General features: G+C 37.9%; 1 protein-coding gene across 8 annotated transcripts in view; it reads right to left on the bottom strand.

The window, feature by feature from the left end:
- Positions 1-22157, bottom strand: part of LOC109856092 (phosphatidylinositol 4-phosphate 5-kinase type-1 alpha-like) — a 29283-nt gene extending 7126 nt beyond the window's left edge. For 4 of the 8 annotated variants that reach the window (XM_020430988.1, XM_020430980.1, XM_020430984.1 and 1 more), the window contains exons 1-17: positions 21984-22157; positions 18702-18736; positions 17295-17423; positions 16547-16795; positions 16299-16451; positions 16030-16194; positions 15731-15946; positions 15431-15654; positions 15202-15334; positions 14989-15076; positions 11757-11819; positions 9892-9969; positions 8129-8182; positions 3175-3367; positions 2930-2941; positions 2625-2836; positions 706-806 (exon numbers count right to left, since the gene is read on the bottom strand). In XM_020430988.1, coding sequence (XP_020286577.1) covers positions 706-806; positions 2625-2836; positions 2930-2941; positions 3175-3367; positions 8129-8182; positions 9892-9969; positions 11757-11819; positions 14989-15076; positions 15202-15334; positions 15431-15654; positions 15731-15946; positions 16030-16194; positions 16299-16451; positions 16547-16795; positions 17295-17423; positions 18702-18736; positions 21984-22101 — 2223 coding nt within the window. In that variant the 5' untranslated portion in view covers positions 22102-22157. The remainder of the gene's footprint in view (positions 1-705; positions 807-2624; positions 2837-2929; positions 2942-3174; positions 3368-8128; positions 8183-9891; positions 9970-11756; positions 11820-14988; positions 15077-15201; positions 15335-15430; positions 15655-15730; positions 15947-16029; positions 16195-16298; positions 16452-16546; positions 16796-17294; positions 17424-18701; positions 18737-21983) is intronic. The other 4 variants (XM_020430981.1, XM_020430982.1, XM_020430983.1 and 1 more) reach the window with 4 other exon arrangements.
- Positions 22158-23313: the final 1156 nt, after the last annotated feature.

Raw genomic sequence — 23313 nt, 5'->3', positions numbered from 1 at the left:
TCAGTCATCAGTTTTGCGATAAAAGCGTTTGTTTACATTTCAATAAAAATCCTGAAATACGTATTGCAGCAGCGAAGAACGTACATCGCGTTTGTTCGCGCAAGCAATTTTACACACGAAGCACACTCGGAGAATGCCATTTCGTGGCATCGTTTTCGAACGAGCTTGGTGTTTCGCATTAAAAATTTTTCGCCTTGGGACGCTCCATGCGTATCACGATTAACTTCGGGATTCTTTGACGGATTCAGAGTTATATATTACAAAGAAAAACAAAAAACACCTCTGAAAAAAAATAATTAAAGAAGCTTAAAGAGACGTTAACAATTTTTAAAACGCACAATCACCGTTCGATAGACTTCTGTGTAATATCATATCGCCGTTTATCTTTGTACAATGATGTCACACTCGGGATGGAGGGAAGGGGAAACTCACGTTTAAAATAGTTTGATCAATCGGTCACTGTAACGACAGCAAACTTACCGTCTCGTATAAATCGTCTGTTCGTGGAAATATACAGCGGCGGCAACACTCACGATATCATTTTTGTGTGTAACGAAAACTTCTTAGTCTTATGTGAAACGATTTTATAAAATCGTAACGTCTATGTACAAAAGTAACGTGTATTTTTGCAACGTGATTGTTTACTGCTTCAGCTGTATGTTTCTCGTGTCCGATCGGTCAGTGAATAAAATACAACAAACTTACCATTTCGGTTGTGAGACTCGCCAGTGCTTCCTCCACGGTGGCCGCGATCCTTCCACCGTCGTCCTGACGTTGAGCACCCTTGATCGGTGTCGTCGGGCAACCTAAAATTATCGTTAATCGTCATGGTGCAAAGATTGATCGTTGAGTCTCATAGATTGCCGTTAACGAAATAGGCAAAAGAGAAAGAGAAAGAGAGAAAGAGAGAGAGATACATGTCCCGAGCGAGTGTGTGATCTCCAAACTAATTCTATATATTTATACGGAAATAATCTAAAAATCACATGACCGAGAAATCAAGTATCTTATCGAGAGAGCGTATGGCGCAGCGCATCTGTATAAATGTTTTTGGCGTAAATTGGTTTGGAGTCTACGTATTTTTCATTTTTTAATTTTTTTTTCATGAAACGTGAAACATCGTGCAGTCTACAAAAATTGTGTTAGTCTATATATATATAGTAATATGCATGAAAAGATAACCACAAGCATGTGTGAACTAGCTGCTTGCACGAGCCATTAGTGAAAAAAAGATGATAGATAGAAAAGAGATCGGAACTTATCTCGTAGCTGAAAATTCAGTCCCAAGCAACGGTCCGAAGCTCAAAAAAACATATTCAGGTGAAAATAGAAAAATAAAATCAGCGCGTAGACTGGGTTCTTTCGATGAAAAGAGTGACGAAAGAGAGTGAAGTTGTTTTGTGTTTCTGTTTTTATTTCTTTTTCCTCCTTTATTTATTGTCTCTCTCACGTAAAGTTATATATATGTCAGGCATCTTAACACAAGGCTTCCTTCGAGTCAACTAGACAGGACTAGATAGAATAATGATTATATAGTTTTTTTTACTCGACCGACTCTTCGCTCTTTTGTCGATATAAAAATTAATCTCTCGCAATCAGCGCATAAGGCACGCAAAGCGACTGCCGTAGAGTTGCGAACTCGCGCAAAATGCATGCTAATGGTTTTTATTTTTTGGTGGCAGTCACTTTCTGTGTCACAAAAGTGACATAATGCCCAGAATATAAGAGCAAAAATTCTCTCGCATCTTACCGATATTATTAACAACAACCTTGGAATACGATCTATCGCACATAAATAATATCATTACTAGTTACAGGCACAGAGTGTTTGCGTTTCGATTATCGCATATTTGTGTATGTACATATTTTATACACATATAATTTCAATACAGTAAATCATATATGTCGATAAAAAAAAGTCTTTGCTTGCAAAAACAATTGTAACAACAAACAAAGCTCGTTTGAAATAAAAATCAGTAAAAATATTTCATAGAAGAAACAAAACTAAGTGGTAACTTACACCATAATCTGATACGTTTGATATGTAAGTTAAATATCTATCGCCGACTTGGCACTGAAATGTGAAACCTACATGTTCGTATCGTGATACATGAATTTGTAAAGTTGATGATGGTAATGCACACATACTACATTGTACACGTTTCGTAGCGTACTTAGAGAAAACATGGCATTCAGTGCTGAATCTTCCCATGACTGAAACTCTGAATTGTAGTACAAGTCAGTTTGTACACGTGCTTCTGACCGTATATCACATCAATGAGATACTAAGATCACTATTGTCTCTAAACGTGGTCATCAACGTTAGGTTGATCTGACTATGTTGCATTATGCAACTAATATCAGTCCAAGAAAGAGAAAAAACTGCATATAAAAATGTGTGATTGAAGTTTTAAAATCTCTTATATAAATTTGATTTTCTACTACTTTCCGTTTTGTGTTTAAAATAGAAAATTAAAAGCCAACGTGACGTCCACGTTTGTTCTCGCAAATTTTCTCGTTACAGAGAGACACAAGAAGAGAGGGACGAGTAGAAGACGAAATAGATCCTTGTGGCAGTAGTCTTCAGGTGCCATAGTAGATGTTGAGCGCGTAGAGCAACTTACCTATGTCGCCGCTACTGGAACTCTCGGTGAAGGACGGCGTGCCTTCGGTCCACGTGGGTGTCGAACCTTCGGCGCTTCCTGCTGGCGGAGTCCAAGTGAGACCACCGCCACCTCGGCTGCTGCCACCACTTTCAACGCTCAGCGACGACTTGGTTTCTCTGCCGCCGCTGCCGCTTCCGCTACCGCTGCTCTCCAAATGCACGTCCGATATACTATGAATCAAGGTTTTTTGTTCGAGATTTAATATCGAAAAAACCAAAGAACGAGTGTAATCGTGTGTATTTAAATAAAAATTAAATACTAACATTTTCCTTTTCCTGAAGATGCCGTGATAAAGCAAAAGAAGATTGTTTTAGATGCGTGCCAAGTGCAAGAATAAGCATGAGATAGATCAGAATTAGAATAAAAATAATAAGAAAAACTATTAAAAAAAAAAAAAAACATGTGTGTAACAATATGTGTAAGTATTTTATCAGTCAACAAAAAAAATTTACTATTGTAATAAACACAATTTGTCAGTGATCGGTCCATCCACCAAATCTGTACGTACCTCACACTGTCGTGATACGTCTTGGTGAGGGTAACGTGATGAACAACTTTGTTCTGCTTCGCATGGCCGCTGCTCGAGAGGATGGTACCCGGCTGCTGCAGATGACCACCGGAAGCCAAGGTTTGGTCGTTCGAGCGGACTGCATCGTCAAAAGGCGGGGGCGGGGTGGAACAGGTAGAAGGAAGGGTGCCACCTACAAAAGGCGCGCTACAATTAGCCCTAATTTAATACGACGAACGCTGTGATAATTGGCAGGGGTCGAATATGGCGGCAAGGGATGGATGGGGAAACTCGTTTAGCGAAAACTTACACTCGTACAGTTACGACGTACGTTGGCGGAGAGTTACAATTTACTTTTTATTTTACAAGCTCCAAGATAAATTTATTTCTCACAACGACTTTAAATACGCTGATTTTAAAACACTATATCTTCGTGTAATTCACATTAAAAAAAAATAAAACATTGAAAAATATTTTACGTAATATGCAATATTAAATTACATAATTTTCAAATTTAATTACCGCACAAAAGATAAAGTTAATATCCGTCTCTTGTCATTCAATAATTTCCAATTTATTCGCGTTCAAAGTAATGAGAATTGTGCTCGAATTGCGCAAAGAAATTAGCACGTTTGTCTTTCGGTGTATACATGGTCGATGAAGCTTGGGATGTAAACAGCTATAAATATTTACACAAGAGTGAGGATAATTCTACAAAGTTTCTAAGCGCGATTATATATACACGTAGCAAAGAGAAAATTCTACTTAGAATTATATAGTTGCAATATGTCAAGAACAGCAAGCGACACGAATAATTTTCCATATTCCAAAATTTTGTTACAATCATTATAATATATTTCTCGTATATTACAAAGACAAAACGCGCTGAATATAAAAATAAAGTCGCAGATAAAGCACCTGTAAGAAACTAAACTGAACTAAAGTTAAAAGGTAGTAAATTATTCTATATGTGAAGTGCAAGAGAGAGAGAGAGAGCAAACAAAACTTAAGTAGCTAAGATAAAAAAATATAAAGTTTTATGCGACAAATACGTTCGTGAACAAATTCATGATTCTTTGCATTGTGTGTGCATTTCACAATACATCGCACGAACATCAAGATCATCAATTGTTAACACAAATAATTGTTGTGTAAAGAAAAAATTTAGAATAAATTTATATGTATACAGTGCAACTAGTGAGAGTAAATAAACGCAAGTGATTAAACGAACAGAAAATAGATTTTGTCAAATAACAACAATGTGTGTTAGCATAATTCTAACTCTTGCAAACTTGCGTTTATTTGCTCAATAAAATTAAATTAACGCATGCTCGGCTAAAAAAAAAAAAACAAAGCTATGAAGGACGTTAATTAATCACAAACTATCGTGTAAATGATAGTTTTTACATAAAGAGCAGAACTTAAGGAGCGATTTATATTGTACATAAACGGTACCTCGTCGATGTTTTTTTAAAAGTGACTGACATTGATATGTCGCAGACGTGGAAAAGAGATCAGGAAATGAGTGTCTAGTAATCAGCAGAATTTATTCCCCTCGATGTCTATCGATATGATGGAACATTAATGGATATTAAACGTAGTTTATCATTTTCGATAATCATCGGTTACTGTCAAAAATCTATTGTTGCAAAATGTATTATTATATATGATCGGTTAATGATACGCATAAAATAATAATTTGTAAGAACGCGTATAGAGTTGCGTTGTTTCCATGCAGCGGTGATAATAAAAAAAAAAAAAAAAAAAAACACACATTTTATGTGATAAGCGGAGGTAGAACGTGGGAGTTGTAATTTCTTCCTTATAAGGCCGGAAAGTGACAACAATTCTTCCTTATACGATTGCAAACTTGAAACAAATCAGATATATTATCGATCGAAAATCGTTATCGAGGCTTTTTCAAATCGTCTGTCGTTAATTAAGTTTTCTTAAGTCGTTCTGTTTTTCTCAGATTTTATCGCGAAGCTTCGTAATACTCTAAAATTATCGCTGCCGAGAGAAAGAGATATGTACTTTTTACATGAACGATCGCGTCTTACGATAGTACGTATGCAAGAACGAAATATTTGGCGGATCATAGTTGCAATGGCCGCTCGAAAGTGACTTGAACGTTTGATTTTCGTGTTTAGCGATATTTGACGTTTTTGACGCGAGATGTTCGTTTCTCTGATACGATTGGGTTTTGTTGACTGAAACCGGCACAAAGGTTTGCTTAAACAAATGCGCGTTTCCTCGCCGAGCTTTCATCCCATCATCGTTTGTCGATTGAATTCTCTCGAAGACCTTCAGTCTCTCAGAAACGGAAGATTTTGCCACGTTTCTAATATTGTCGAAACTGGAAGACATAAACGTATCCGTTTGTTTCGTCGTGTTTAAGAATTTGTCGCGATTTACATCTCTCAAATTGTTTCTCTTCATATCTCCGCTCTCGTTGCGACTCTGATTGAGTTTTGTAGTTTCGTTCATACGTGTGTCTGTTTTCAATCTTTCGTCAATAGTTCGATCGAATTTACTGATTCTTTCGCGAGCTATCTCATCGTCTTTGACTTTATTTTCCGCGCGATAACTTTTTGAAAATATTTCTTTAAATTCGCCTCTTTCATTTTCTTCTTCGTTGCTTTCGGAAATGTTCTCACGACGATCGACAGTGTTGCTGGCAGAAAAACAATCTTGTTTCACGAAAGTTTTGTCGCATCTTGATTGTTTTCTCGAGCCTTTCAAGTTTTTCGCATTTTTACTACTTTTCTTCCGAATCTCGTTTTTATCCTCCAATGAATCCATTTTCGAACATGTTTTTTTATCGTCTGTCTTCGTTTTTTCTCGACTTTCATTTAAGTTGTCGTTAAAAGCTTCGGAAGTTCGTTTCTTCGGTGGTTTTGGCGCGAGTCGTTTTTTTCTTCTAGATTTCTCGCGGAGCTTTTGCAGCAACATGTTGTTCTTCTCATTTGTCGTAAGTTTCAAGCGATTTTGCTTAAACGAGTCAACGTTGTTTGTCGCACGAGACGGTGCGTCTGTGCATCTTGACTCTTCTATCGATGACTTTTGACGATAGGACATCGTCGTGATCGTCGTGATGGACGCTTCGAGTTCCTTCTGCTTTCTCTTTATTCTCTCGTAATAGGTCTCGGAATGCTTCTTGTCTTTGCGCGACATCTTGTAATTCATCAGATCAGCTCGCGAACTCGGGTTCAGAGAGTACGTGAACCTCGCCAGAGGATCCGTCACGGCACTGCTTCTCCCATCCGTCTTCGAGACTTTACGATTGTCGGCTTGCGCAAAATCTTCTCTCGAGCGATCGGATCGGTAAATTCCTCTGTCGGGTCTAAACGGATGCGGACTGGTCTTAATGAAATAAGTGTCCTCGATCTTCTCTACGCTGACGAACTCCTCGTTCTCGTCGTTGTCGTCGTCATACTTATGCCATTCCCGTGCCAAGTCCATTCTCAGCCGGTCGCTCTCAAGTTTTCGATCGTAATTGCCGCGGTGTGTGGCGCGATACGTGTCGAGTGTCGATTTACGAGCATGCAATGAGTTCAAGGTCGCGTTAGTAGATGCAGCATTGGTAGAAGTAGCAGCGGTGACAGTAGTAGAGGTCACGCTCATTATAGCGGTGATAGTAGAAGTGTGGGAACGATCTGGTAAGGACAGGCGGTGCAGGTTGCTCGAACTGTCATGCAAGCGGTATCTCGTGATTATGGCTGCTTCATCACCTCGGCTGGAAGTTACTGACGACGTTGTCGATACGGCCCCGCCGGCCTCGGAAGACCTGGCTCTTGAGGCGCCCGTGCCGCGCGGCGGAACCGGCGGCGGGACCTTGCCGGACGGCACCAGGTTCGGGTTCGGCGGACTGGCCGCGCTTCTACCCTTCAGCACGGCCGGATAACTCGTGACCTTGACCGCGGGCGCGGCCCCGGGCTCGTGATGCGGACCTTCACGAGCGGCGCTCAGCGGGGGTGGGCTGAGCGGACCGGCGGCAAGATTCACCGGGGTCGAAGTGGCAATCGGCATCGTGCCGCTCGTGATCGCCGCCGCGTGCGTCGCGCTGATTGCAGGATCGGGCGGGCTAACTGCTGGCACATAGGTGGGTGTTTGTTCGAGGTTGTTCGAGGCGTCCGTGTCCGAGGGAGGTTGAACGGGGGAGTCGCGCGATGTGCAGGCATCGTGATGGCGCGGGGATGAAAAGACAGAGAGAGAGAGAGAGGCAGGCGAAAAGAGAGAAACAGAGAGAAGCCGGATGAGAGAAGTCGAATGATTGAGGAACCGTGCAACGTCGATTCTTTCTTCGCTATGGGCTTTTCACGATTGAAGTGCAGCATTTTGTAAATATTGTATTTTATATTTGTGTGTGATATGAGGTACATGTCCGCGCGCGAGTGAGCAAAGGTTCAGTGCAATAGAAAAAGGTGAGGAAAACGGATGAAGCAAGTGCGCCAAAGCGCACTTCATCATTGCTGCTGTTGTCACAATGTATGCAATTACATGCGTAAACATAGTATTATTTATTTTCTCGAGTTTATATTACGAATATGTCGAATTCACGTTGCACAGCCCGACTGAGAACTTATTATCTTGCATTATTTTCAATTAAGCAACAAATGATACGCGACTGATAATTATTGTTGCAACACAAAATCGATTGAATCAGTAGAATCGTTTTTTTAATTTATTGATTTTCAACTAGGTTTAGATACACGCTACAAAATATAGAAATTTATGATTACAGATATAGCTTCTGAAAATGATTTCAATTGGAAAGTTGTACTTTTTGAAAAAAAACAAAAAAAAAAAAAAAACATACGTGCTGCGTAACACAAAAAGATAAAAAGTATAATTTCGCGATATCGCGATGTTATCTTGAGAAAAGTTTCACTTGGCGATAAAAATAACCGTATACAATATATTACGAGAATAAGTGATCGTATATGAGACTCACCGGCCTTCGTAGGTGATGTAGCATGCACTGTCGTACCTCCAGTTGCCGCCACCGCTAAACCATCATATAACACCATGTACCATTACCGTATTGCCATGTGTCCAGTATTTAACCGGACAGAGAAACTCGCCACGGATTCCGAGGTTGACCAAACATGAAAGCCAGTCAGTGCCAAAAGCGCGTTCCAAGCACGAGATCTCGTAAAATCTTTTTTTTTTTTTTATCGTAGGATTTGAAATCAATGTGCCAGTAAAAACACTTTATTCGATGCTACAGATGCGAAATAAATTTTGCGTCTCTCGAAATCGTCGTATTTTGTAAAATTGAGTAACAACAATCACTTTCTGTGTGTCTGTAGCATCGATATGTGATTTTAATTTATTCTAATTAAATAATTCACATCCTTCTTTCTCTTTTTCTTCTCTTTATGTTAAAAAACTTTTCGCCGTTTTCTACGTTCTCTCAAGCGTCAAATCTCATTCGCGCAGCGTGGGCGAAGCATGATGAAAGCAAAACCTCACTGGAAATCGCGCGATCTGAGTTTCTCTGTCATGTCGTTGGCCAAAAGAGAGTTCCGGAGACACAGAACCAGGATTTGAACAAGGTACGCTCGTATCACAGGAAAATATAGAACATCCGACTGACATTCACGATAAAGCTGTACATATATGTAGAACGATTGCAACGGTGAACGGATTAATTATGAGGATGTGAGAGGAAGAAGATAAAAAAAGGAGAGAGATTTTAAAAAGTGCACTGATAAAATACGTGAAATTACTTTGTCAGGTAAATTGTAACTTTACTACGGTGTAAAAAAATTATTATTTCTATTACATACACAATATAATAAAGTGAAATTCCGAATTTAATATTTACATCAGTTAATAAAATTCATTATATCTTGACTTGAAAAAAGTTCAAAATTCCATAAATCTAAGAATAAAATTATGTAAATTTTTAATTGGGATAAAAAACTCACAAATATATTACTCTTCAGTTATACGTGCGCACATATCTTTAAATGTGAATTAAGTATGAGAATGATAAAATCTACTATATATATAAATAAATATAGAGAATATATATAGATAAATATAATATAGAGCTTATATATAGTAGATGTACATACTCTTCGTATATACATAATGAAGTATCCTTGGGAAGGTAATTCGGGAGAAGGAAGACGAGAGAGAAGGTAAGAGATTCGCGGGATTGGACGGGTCTTCACTTAGAATCCTCGATGTCTTCATATATCGGTACTGTCGTGAATGCTTTTGAAGCGGGTAACGTGGAAATGCCGCAACTAAGTTTACTGCACTGATCGCTGTGCCTGGCTACGCATATGAAGTCCAGCGCAAAGCCAATAATAGAAACCGTGAGAAAAAACGTTTTGTCGAAATTTCTTCTACGATTTTCGGAATCACGTTTTTTTGTTTGTTTGTTTTCACAAAAACGTATAAATTTCAAGTTGCGACGCTCACGTGTTTCATATACTCAGATCCCGTCGATGTAAATTAATTGATACTTCCGTAATGTACTTTCATGATCTTAGATGTGTCAGAGTTGATTAACTTTTAACAAATACTTATCCTATCTAGTGTTTTCATATTTATTTCACGAAAAATGATGACTTGAAAACTCGATACTTGAATGAAGGTTCCGAAAACCGATCAATTTCTCGCGTGATATCACAAAGCGTAAAAAACGTTGGAATAACAAAGAAAGATTGAAAATTTGTTTAAATTGAAACGCATCAGACTTACCGGTTGAATCAAAGTCACCCTCCAACGGCCTCAGCGGTCTGGTGATGCTTTTTCTCTTTGATGGGGAATGTTTCAAAGCTGTAACATAAAACGTGCGATGTTGTAACCTCTTGCGCGGACTTCTTCGTATACGAACTGAACATCGAGTTATGTTTTTTATAAGAAAAAACCGCTCTGAAAAATTGCACTGTTAAATATGCCTACCACAAACAGCTCAAGCTGTATTATATATTACGCTACAAAAGCTGACATCATTTATCGTAGTAAGAATAAAAAAAAAAATATTAGTCTTATCTCTTTAGCAGTTTTACAATTATTACGAATGTAACTGTTGAAATGTTGCAAAACTTGTCCTATTGAGGTTTTGTAATACTATACAAATATAATTTACAAAATCCGAGCACGATTTAAATATATATTGTTTTTTTTCGAGCTATTAATTACTATTCTACAATTTTGCTAAAAACGTTCGTGTACATGTATGTAAATATTTTCTCTCTTTTTGTAATTACGTTATACATGTATGTATTGCAGATGTAGAATATCTAATACACATAGTGTATGTATGTACGAGTGAAGATATAATCAAGCTATAACATCTATATATAAACCTCGCTTGCATTAACGGTGTCTCTTGTATAATACTACTTGTTTTTAATCCATGCCTAGTAATTAATCACATAAAAAGTATAAAAGTACGTACATGAGAATTGTGCTGGCATCTGTAGAAATATATTTTAAATATGCATATACGTAATAAATAGATCTTATTAATTGCATAAATGTTGATCTATCGAACTATCGGTCCGTGCCGTGATATTATAAGGGTATGTCTAGGCTAAACTAATTGCTGCACGATATCGATATGTGACGAGAAATCCTTTAGGGTAAGGGAGGAAGAGAGTTGCAGATGTGTGTGGTAAAAAATAGAAAATTGAGTGGAGGAATTCGAAAATACAAGTAAACAAACGCGAAACTCTTTTTATTTTATTTTTTTTTTGCAAAAACAGTGTACAGGAAAAGGTAGAGTTAACTTGTGTCGAATAACGAATACTGCTAGTCATTCTCGGATAAGAAAAGAACGACCCAGATAAAATAAGATTTTGGGGTTTTGTGTGTTGCGAAATATACGTCTGAATATAAACTGTTGGGATATAGAAAAAAGTGTAAAAGAATGATACAAAAATATGCGTGTATCAGGCGACACTCACAGGCAATGGTTGCAAAAGCGACAAAAAATATGTATATAGAAAAAACAAGAAGCACACTTACAAAAATGTTCGAGAAAAATTCATTCGCATATGTAATTTCGCTGCTTAATAATTTGATTCATTATAAATACGAATAAAACGAGTGTTTTGTAAAAAAATTCATACGTACAAGCATATTAATGCAGATACAAAGAAGTTTGTTAAAAAAGTTTCAAACGTGTAATTAAAATAATTTAAAAAAATATTTCTTTTAAATTTATTATTAGAGTGAAAACAAAACAAACAATAACTGTTCCTCGCGTATATTAACTCTGCATGCACAAAGAAATTTAACATCATAATAAAGCATCTCATTAAAACAAACATCAACAAAAATTGTAATTGAGTAAAAAAATGTCTTAGAAATGTGTTTTCTAGACTTTTTTTTTACTAAAAATGTAAAATAATGCTAGTACTAAAAATGTAAAATAAGATAAAATTGCATATTACATTTGCATATCGAAGGCGAAACAAGATGAAGATTTTTTCGTAAGAAGACAAACAGGAAAAGATCGTATAAAAAAAAAAAAAAAAAAAAAAAAAAAAAAAAAAAAAACACACATAAGTACATTCGTACAAAAATGGACAGATGGACGCACACACAGACAGAGTTACCTATGTAGCTGGTGACGAGGTTACGGAATTTGCGATGATTCCCCTTAATCTCAGGCAGATCCACTTTTGGTAATCGATTTTCAAGTTTCGATCAGTAGCAGAGTCAGATCAGGTCATTGGGAGTCGACACGGAAAGAAGTGCACGGGACACAGAAACATCAACATTTAGCTAACTCTCCGTATATACGATACGAGTATGTATATATACCGGATTATATGTATATATAATTGAGAGAACGAATGACAAACTTATAAAGACTGCCGAGAATAAATAGAAACAATTAAAAGAAAGCCACAGGGAACACTTAGTTTCCAAACGTGTCAAGTTGAAAACACAAAGCGATTGAAGCTCTCATTCCCTTTTTTTTTTCGGACAGAAAAAGTTCATAATCATCGTAGATTCTATCACAAAAAACTGTCAAGCTGATGCTGCTTTAATGTAAACATATGTTGCATATTTAAAACGTGACATAATCTATCTAATTAAGTTAATTTTATACATATTATGACTTTTTCTAAAATGTTGTTTTTTTGGGCCGTCAATTGAAATCTCATTAAAATTACAAATGGAAATATATAAACTGATGATTGACCAACGAAAAGACAAATGTATGTAACACAAACAACAAACACATCGCAGGATATACAAGTGTGACGCGATGATAGTGCAAGAACTTAAAAATCAACAAACTACAAGGGAATGTAAATTACAGTAAACGAAAATGTCAATAATGATGACGGTATTACGTGATAGTAGATAATAATAGTAGTTTGTAACATAGTGGGGGATTACAGTATAGTAGTAGAAGTAATGGTACGAGGGGTTTACAGTAAGTGTTGGCTACAGTAAGTGTTCGGGTGGGCTTATAAATGAAATGAAGTTGTATAAACAGAGAAAAATGTTTATTGCAAAATATATAAATATGTACAACGGTGCCCACATTCAGTCAATAGCTGAATATTTTCACAATAAAAAAAGATAAATATCTATCTCTACCGATTGTGTTCTCGCTCTCACACTCTCGCATTCTTCCTTTCCGAATTAATAAATCGTTACACCTACGCGATTCTACGATTTTCTACCATTGCCGAAAGTAGATAGCGTCAACAACACACATCGCAGAGAGATTCTTCTACTGGTATATAGATCGCACAAAATCTCGACTAGCGTTCTCTAAGGAAAAGAATGGAAATTTTGTGTTTGGCACTTGTGTTACTTTTGTGACGCAAAGTTTTACTACAAAACTATTTTCGTTTTGTTTGAGCTAACTAATTTGCGCAAATTATTACGCGGATGTATTTCGTGCGTTCTACCATACCTTTTCGACTACGTATGATGGGCGGAAAAAAGATCAATGATTGCTTTGGTGCACTGATAAAATGGAGGAAAACACTTGTCGTATCAAAATTTATATTAATGTATGTATACTAAGCAGGGAACTTTTATAAGACTTTGGCACATGGAGTACTATATTGATCACGAGTCCCAATCGATAAGTAACAGATTGTGATAACCGTATACTAACATGACATTATACGTAGACTAGATCATAAGAGAAAATTGTTGCGTAAAGCAAAAGATCTTCGAATTTGTTTGTGCAACATTCGTAAGAATCTTGCTCTTTACACGATCAACTTTTTCACCAATCTCAACATATAATGTATGTAAATGAAAATGCTGATTGAAAAAAGTTAAAATTAGCAATCTTGGCACATAAAAAATACTCAGCTATGCTCCTGTGTGTGGACACCAGTCATCGGTAATTTCTTTTATTCCTGTTTACTAAATATATCGGAACAAAAAAAATTATTGTGCGTCGAAAGATCAAAATATGAAATGTACAATGAGACTGAACTTGCACACAAAACCAAAAACAAAAAAATTATCAAAAAATGCGGAAAATTATATATAACAAAATATACAAATGTGTATTGTGTGTTAGCAATTAGTTACACCAAAACAGAACCCAAAAATGATCAATTGACACTCATAAACCCAAAAATGTCTTATTCACAGCATTGAATTCTGAACGAATGCAGGTATCCGAAAAATTCTATTTTTTTGATTAAATTCTGTTAAGTATTTGCATTCGCTGAATAAATGTATAGAACGAATATCGCTAATTTATAACATACACTTTTGATTTGACACATGATCGTTACTTTTCGCGCGCATATACAAGGCACTTAATAAAATTTAAACACAACCATTATCATATCAATGCAAATATCGTGTATCTAGATAATTTTTCGGATATCCGCATGTGGTATATATTTGTCACATTCTCTGCAGTCACTTAAATATCTTATAAATGTTATCGTAATTATTAGAATATCTCTGGACGGCTAAATCTGTGATAAAATCTGTAAAGATAAAATTGAGTCGCTGGCCTGCATTCTTAACATTCTTACACGTATAAATCACTATATAGAATTATTAGAAATGGAATCGCTTGCGTCAATATCTTGAAAGATACGACCGAGAGATATTTGTGGAAGCTAACACATGTTTGTCAGACTCTCCTCAGTGTTCTGGCTCGTAAACGATAAACTCGTCATACGCCAGATAAAAGATCATGTTATTATATATACTAGTGAATTCATTGGACGAGTTGTGTGGATACGTTTCAGAGTAAATTGTAACAAGAAGACAAAATATATATATATATATATATCTCTAGCTTACAGCTTACTGCTCTATAAAAATTGTGGAATATGATTCTTAAGTAACAATATAAGAGTACATTTACTAATTGTATAAATGTAACACTATGTATGCCACTCTAAGTACTGACTTTGAGCCTTCTTTATAATAAAAACTAACTTTGTCTACTCCCATTTTTCCCTTTCCTTGCAACAAATATTTTTTGAAATGGTGTCTCAAAAGCGTGAATAAAAAAAAAGATACAATTCGAGACAGCGTTTGCGTGTGTTTGAATATCACAACAATGATATCATTATCGTAAACAGTTTGACTATTTCATCGTTAAAATATTTTGCGGTGACTAGTTAATCCTAATTAAAGCTGATAATTTTTTTTTGCCTTATACTTTCGTAGAAAAGTCGATTAATTCTCGTGTAATAACGACGTTAAGTCGACGAGGAATCAACCAGAAGACAATAGCTACCGATAAGGTAAGTAAGCGTGAGTTCACTCACATATTAGCGAGTTTTGCTGAGTGTAATCTCGTAGTCAAACTTGTTAAGACAGGTTGATTCGGATGGTACTTACGTGATGGTATTTTCTTGAATACTGTCTTGGCCATGAAATCTTGAAAACGTTGCGCATAAAATCCTGGCCGATGAACCGATACGGTATCCTAAGGAAAGTAATTGAAAAAAGAATATTCTTTCTACAATAATCTTAATACAATGTGTTGATCGCGCGAACAAAACAAGAAAGATAAGAACTCGAAAAAAAAAAATCTATGTAGTTCCTACTTACTCCGTCATGAATCATCGATTTCCACGTATGTTCCAACTTTTTCTTCAGCCTGTAGCTTTGCAAAATGTCGATAACACCAATAAATAGTAAAAGGCGTTCGCCACGCGCGTTTCTGGCAGGAATGCCGCCTGAACTATTGGAAACATAAACGTAAATTTTATTATAATAAAAAAAGGCACGTCAATATGTATGTGCGAAAATAAAAATTGTATGTAAATATGATATTTACGGTACGTCATCTTCCTCGTCTATCGGTTCGCTCTCGGCCTGTATACTTTCCATCGCCGTGCTGTGAGCAACTAATCTTTGACGATTTATACTGCGCGATCGATTTAAAGCGGTAGCGCCTATTCTATCTTCTCTTTCTTTTTCTCTTTCATTTTGTAGGAATCCATCGGACTCGCCTACTTCCCCAACTTCTTCATCAGCGCTCGCTGATAATCTTTGCTCTTGCTATAACACAGTATATATGCGCGTGTAAAACAATAACATAAATAAATATTAATATTACAGAAACCATAATACTCACTGCTTTTTCTTTTGCAGCTTGATCGAGATTATGAATGCCAACGAGCAAAGAATAATCCATGATTTTGAAACTTTCTAATACACGACAATCCCGTTGTATAGTTTTTACTAGTGCGCTGTACGTATCAGCTTCCAAGAAGATGCCCTCTGGATGGTGCTCCATGAAATCTAAATCTTTATACGTTGGAGAAGACTTCGAACGTTCCGTTTTCGATGCCTAGAAAGTGTTGTGTAAAATATGGTCGTCAAATTCTTACGTTTTTGCGCGACTTTCAAAATAAATTATGTAACATTACAAACCTTTCTCTTATACGTAGATCCTTTCAGGTCGTATTTTTGATGTAATTTTACAGACGAAGGTAAAAGATTATTCATAGCCACTAACCTAACGTTTTTACTATTACATCGATAGCAGTACAACCCAAAAAATTTTGGCAACAGAGTTCTTGGATTCTGATTTAGATTCTGTAAAAAAAAAAAAAATTATTATTAAAATCATCGAAGTCTCTCGTATGTTAAAAAAATTTTGTACACTCTGAACAATTATCCAGTTCACTTTCAGAACATACCATGTAATATCCTGGAAGTAAGGTTTGTAAAAACTCTCCTTCTTTATGTTGTACAGTCTTTATTATAAACTCATCATCATCCGTTAGATAAAAGATACTCCCACTAGCACCAGGATTTGATAACTCGCGCAGTGGTGCACTACACATTGACATCTAAATGTGCACGAGAATGTTTTTTTTTTTTTATAATAGAGTGTTAAAGCGTTTATTTAAGATTTTGCAAGAAAATAATTTCTGATGCGTCTCACCAAAAAATCGTCCGGTTGAATACCAAAGAGATCTCTAAAATAACGAAATGCAATGGGTGCATAGTTTTTAAACTTGAACTCCGAGAAGTGATGGGCTGGAGTATGATTTGATCCTTCGCTAGGAAAGTTCGTTGTCTCCACTGTCATGAAGTCTTGCATTAATAAATCGCGTTCGGGTTTGCTCGCAAGACCGCCAACAGCATGTTGTATGCCCAACTGTATAGATCCCATAATTTGTGTGGTTTGGATCTATGTGTGTGATAAGAGAAAATATATAACATTGTTTTCATAAATACATTTTTCTAAATGTATCCAAAACATATGTAAGTTACATTAAATATATATATATATATTAAAGAACGTCATTTATTATGCATTATCTCACAATATATATTAATGATAATTAGGAAGAAAGTAACGGAATAACGTGTTTCAAAATAATGTAGCAGAGAAAGTTTAGTTTTCTGTGCAATTAGTTTCACGTAATAAGCTCGAAATCAGAAACGATACAGATAATAATCGCTCTTATTGATAACCGAATGAAATTGCATATTTCCTTAGAGTCGGATGACTTTATCACTTGTTTTTACTCAATAAAATAACACAAACGGAATGCAAGCTTACTAACAATTTTCTTCATCACTTAATGAGACCGCTTTTAACATTGATTACAAAGCAGAAAATACGATCTATTAGAGAGAAATCATCTATTAGAACTAAACTGCAATTCTTTCAAAACTTTACGAACCTTCTTATACGTGATTTCACCTCCCACTCCAACTCTTCGATGACCGATCTTCCTCTCTCGCTCCGATTTGTTTCGCGACACCCCCACGGGGTTCTTTCCGCCTGTGGTACCATGTTGCACTACCGAACTCTGAAACAAGTAATTGACTTTACGCAAAACGAGAATTTCCAAACTTTCATGAACTATTTTTTCTCTTTAGCATTTGTCATGCATTTGCATATATGCAAAGAAAATACCGAAGATATGTGCGTCCTTGGTCGTATGTATACATAATAATAACGCAATTAAAGAGCAAGAAAAATTAAATGTTGCTTGCGATAGGTTGTTCAGTTTTCCATTTCGCAGAAATATGCGATCATGGAATCGCGATATCCGCGATACTCGTTCTCGCGCAACAGCGATTTACAATTTTCCTTTTGCAGTTTTTTTGCCGACCGCGATCGTATAACACGAGCTCGTCTAACACGAAGAAGTCGCGAATTCGGAAACCCGTTTCACGCGCAATTTGACTCTACTCGCGGAGAGTTCGCGCAAGAATCGATCTTGGACAACTCGAGTGTGAATTGCCGTTGATGGGCAGATTCTCTCGTCCGTACGAGAATAGAAATGATCTCGCGAGTACACGCAGACCTGGATGCGGCTAAATAGAAACTGAGAGAAAAACACGATATATAAATTTATATCAAAATGATTAAAAACTTATATCCACAGATTTGATATCTTCATCTCGAATCGGAGAATTGATTTGGCTTTCAACGTAGAAAATTTCGAGTGTCAATAATGTGCGCGATTGCACATCGGACGTACTTACGGAAGAGTCATCGAACGATTGCAATTAACGATAACTGCAATATTAACGTGGATCTGTGGGAAAGTAGAACGAACGTTGATGAAAAGAGAGAAACTAAAAGACGACGAGACGTATGGCACACTATAAATAAGACCGACTTTTTCTACCGATCTTATTTTCTTTTTCCTTTTTTTTTAAATTATTTAAATAAAAGCTCTAAATAAGTGCACATATAAATATATAAATGTTACGGATTATTTATAAAGAACACAAAGGAGATTTATATCTGATGACATTATAAGGTCAATATAATAGTATAAAAACATACGGGAGGGAATAAAAAGATCACTTAGATGAATTGCAAAAGAAATGAAAGCGCATTACTTATAACTTCTGGCACTTGCGCACACACTGAAAATATGTCTATTTATGCAACTGCTGATAATCACTTTTAAATAGAATAGACATCGCCATTAAATGTTACTTAGAAAAATATTCAAAAAATACAATAAATTTTTTCACTTAACGTAACAGTAAACGTGTCTTTTTATGAAATATATTTTAACAAAAAAAAAAAAAACAAATATTTACTTAAAAAAATAATAATCGATACTTACGTCAAACGCTGTTGTTTTTTCTCCGGTCGACTTATCTGCAAAAGAAACGGAAATGCGTTTTAAATACGTCAGATACAGTGAAATACGTGTGTAGTTTGATAAAGTGTATGTATTAGATAACGCGATACGAGCGGCTGCAAAAACTAAACCATACAACGTACAATTCGATATTCACGAATAATTGTTGTTCGTCCACAAAATAATCAGATCTTCGAGAAACAAATTGCACACATTTTATTATTGTATACCAAAGAATTATGCGCAAAACAAAATAGAAAACGCGAGATAACGCCATTTAGCGCTAAACACTGGTCGCGAGTTCGCGTCACGATTAGGACTTATCGCGAACGAATCGCGAACTCGCCCCGCAATGAATCTTCGATCACGGCGAGTCCGCTCTGGCTGGAAATATTGCGAGAAAATATTGAGCGAGGAATATCGAGCCCGATATCAAGCGCGGCGACGGAAAAAGCGACACGTGTGTAGGGAAGTAGCAATTATTGAATAAAAAAAGCTTTGCAGCCTGTGCCAGCCCGTGGAATAGGGGCACAACGAGTCACCAAGATGTCCCTACTTAGACTTCTATTTTTAAATTCTCATCTTTCGTTCGCGCGAGCTTGACTCACATGTGCGTGATTCGTCGTTCTGTTGAAAGACAACGTTCTTCCCGACAAACAAAAAAACACATGAAATACATCAGCGCGCGTTTCATTGTCATCAGAAACATTTCGGAAGCCAGTACACAACGAATTTTTCATGCAGAACAGTCTTTATAATTGTTTTCACACGCTTGTGTGTAAAAAAAAAAAGCGAATCAATGAAATCATCTTTCTTCCGACTGACAATGAGCGACTAACGAATCGCGCGCGTTTACGTAATACCAATTTGCTTGCGAATAGATTACTCATCTTTTTGAAAAAACAAAAGCACTCTTCGACAAACACAGAAGATCTCGTTTGCACGGCTTTGGATAGCTGTAATGCGATTGTTGCAGTTCCAGAAAATCAAATGTTTCGAGGTAACATTTGAAACACACATTACCGCGTAATGCGCGAGAATCAAGAAGTTTGCCAAGAGGTGATTTAACGAGCGAGTGAAAATATTCAAATATGTATGTGCAAATTGGATTTGAGATTATAAACTCACTGAATATGTAAATACAATGTTCCGTATTACACTTTGAAGATGTTTAAAAAGACAAGATGCAAAACAGAGACATAATTCTTTGCAAAACCGATGGCGCCGAGCGAAGGGCGCCGCGGTTCGCGCATTTTTTTTAGCGCGAACTCCGCGCGCAGAGAAACATGTGTCTCGTGCGAATAAACACGCAGGAAAGTATTTATTCTGAGCGAGAAAAAAAAACAGCTTTCGCCAGACGAGAGCAAAGCTATCTAACAAAGGAAAACAATCCGGATACGGTTGCGAGAGACGCGAGTTCCACTTTTCTATCTCTCCGCGCGTGCTATTTTTCTCTAGTAAAAAGAAACAAAACTCCAACAAAAATCCATCACCATCGTGCGATTATCTGATAACGACGCAGTATCTCGATATCGACGAATTCCACGCGAATTTCAAGTTTCCACGTGTTTTTTCTCTCTTGCTGGCCCGACGTCTCGTCAGCTGTCAAATCGCGCGCGCGCTGTCAAACTTCGGAAGTCGTCGCAATCGAGAAAATCGCAAAAAGAGACGCGCCCGCCGTGTGAACCGCGTGTTGTGTCGCGTCCGATCGTCACACTCATTGAATCGTCACGCGCAGTTTATAAACGGAACAAAAATCATCAAACGGCCGGAGACGGTGACGCGCGCGTAGACGAAAACCGTGTACACGCTCGATCGCTAACTGACTTCGGTCGATGACTCGGAATCTTCTGCGTCGCGTCTTGATAAAATCCTCGTCAAAGTTTGTCTCGCATTAAAAAAAAAAGTCGTTACCGAGCGACAATTTCGTAAGCTTCGCGTAAATCATTAAAAACGTGTTTAAAGAGCCCGACGATCTGTCGTGTCGGAAAATACGCTTCGTTGCAAAATATACGCCCCATCTCGCTAACTTCTAATATTTAAAAACAAAAGTTTATATATTTATACTCTTAAAAGTAGTGTTACATAATCGTATAGAATTCCACAATTGTCTATATTAAATACCGTGGTCGTTACATAACATTTGCGTACTTTCTTTTCACTGCGGCCAGTGAAAAGAAAGTACGCGCGTGTGACGTGCGTATAAATGATTTTGACGGAATAGATTTTTCCACAATAAAACCCAAGACTCTCTGGATTCCGCACTTTGAATGTGCGCGTTGTGATAATTAATGCAGATAACGCGTTGCAAACTAATTTCCACATCTCGGCAACAAATCATCGTAGCGGCACGAGAGTTTTTTCAGCCGCGTTGCGTTGGTTTTTGTATCGTCGGGGAGTTTTTTTTTTTTTTTTTTTCTCGACAATTGCGATTTTGCATCATCTCCGAGTGTTTCTCAGCAACGTGACGCGTGTGATCTGCGCGTTTAATTATGCGCGCCGTATTAGGTGGGCGTCCGGAATTTCAAAACTCCTCGCGGGAGCGAAGGACGCGAGTCATACAACATCGCGAGTCTGTTTGTCTCGCGATGTTGTATTTTGCATTCGTCACACGTCAACAGATGTCGATTAATCGAAATCATCGCTAGATGCCGTGCGTCGAACGTGCATCAATTTCTTTATCTGTTGATCGCGCGAATGTCTCGCGATTGAATTATGAATGAAAATGCGACGAGAAACGATTTTTATCTCGTCCCGAAGGCTGCTACCGTCCCTTTTGCAGGTTATATTTGAGACGGCGAGGGAAAAACCGATGTGCGCCGGATTTCGGACTTCATATTCATCGATCGTTCATCGTGAAATCGGAGCACGCGAGTTATTTCGATATGCGCGGGATGCATTTTAGGCGACGAGAGAATTCCTCGGCGCAACCTCGACGACACGGATTCCTGCGTTTCGCGCTTTGTAGGTCGGGTGACACCCATTAGCTGTCAAATCACGAGATAACGGATTAACGGGCTTCGATCGGCCCGTGCGTCGCTTCGCCCGTACGGTACGCGAAAATCCAATAACGAACGTACGGACGATCGATAGAAATAGGACGAGACATTTGACGTTTCATGGACGCGAGAGAGAAAGAGATAATCGTCAGCGAACAAACATCGACGCGCCTGACTCCGGGCATCCGGAATCGCGCGGTATAGGTTAGGTCGACGCAACGATCGCGAAGAGAATCACCACGGGAAACGCGGAGAGGTTACTTACAATCCTCATCGACGGTGGACTGTTCCGGTTTGAGGTGGTCCGCTTTAGGCTGCGCCGGACCGGGGAAGTTCGTCGTCTCGACCACCTCGATCACGTCCACATTGTCGCCCGAAGCCATTTTGCGTGCGTCGCCTCCGTCCGATCCCGCACTGACTCACGCGTAACGGCGGTGGTGGTGGCGGCGTCGGCGGCGATGGTGGTGGCGACGTCGGTCCCCCTGACAGTTCCTCGAAGGAGCTTCCTCGGTTGTCGCTCGGTTCCCGATGCCTCGCAGCGGACGCATGTTTCGAGACGATGTCGCGCGAAACGCGCCGCGAACGGCGACACCCGGTCCGGGAACGACGCGCGCGACTGATTACGCGACTCGTCCTCGTCGTCGCGTCGTTCCGCGCGACATTATTATCGCAGACGCGCCCGTCCGATCGTCGTTTTCTCCTCGCGACACGGAAACGATCTGCCAACCTCTGTCACGTCGCGAATTTTCAGCTCCGACAGCGCTCGTCTCGAGAAAGCGCCTCCGAAAACACCCTGACGCACGACGTTTATCGACCGGACGCCATCGTCGCGCGACACCGGCGACGTCTGACGGCCGCGCGTCGAATTTCAATTGCCGTCGTCTCGCACGTTTGAATTTATCGCGCGAATCTGATAGCGCGACGTGCGCATCTGTTCTCACGCAAAAGCGAAAACTATACGAAGGATGAAAACGAATAAAATATCTGGAGAAAATTTTTACATTAATAATAAACAAAAAGTTTCTTCGGGCTCTGTGGTATTAAACTAATGAATGAAATAAATTGAGTTATAAGAGCCTCGGTGGCCTAACGGGGAAGGCGACGGCCCGGAAAGCCGGAGATTCCAGGTTCGACTTCTGGCTGAGGAGTTTTTTTCGCAATATTTTAAAATTAGTTAGGGGGGTATACGGGATCCTTCATATATACGTGATGCAAATCCAGCATCCTATACGGAGGAAAAAAAATTATTTCGACATATATATGTGTATACATATATATATATATATTTAAGCACATTCTCTGCATAACATCCTGCAAAACGGCTCTTAAAATTTTTACACTTTACATATATGTTATTTTAACAATATCTCTCTATCTAAGATAAAAAGTATATATGCATATCTTTCTAATATATGTCAATTATTATTGTTACTTGACAGTTGTAAGAAACAAAAAAAAGAAATTTTTTACCGACATTTCTTGTAATATTGTTTTTGAAAATGCACAGAGGTCACTCTCATCGTCGACAAAAAATATGTTTATATTGAGATATATGTAAAAATTAAAAATACTTTTAACATTGATATTTGTGTAAA

Source organism: Pseudomyrmex gracilis, unplaced genomic scaffold, assembly GCF_002006095.1.
Source record: "Pseudomyrmex gracilis isolate BER0280 unplaced genomic scaffold, ASM200609v1 scaffold_107, whole genome shotgun sequence".
NCBI classification, from domain to species: Eukaryota; Metazoa; Arthropoda; class Insecta; order Hymenoptera; family Formicidae; genus Pseudomyrmex; species Pseudomyrmex gracilis.
Note: the sequence above shows the minus strand (reverse complement) of the source record. Positions and strands in the feature narration are given on the sequence as shown.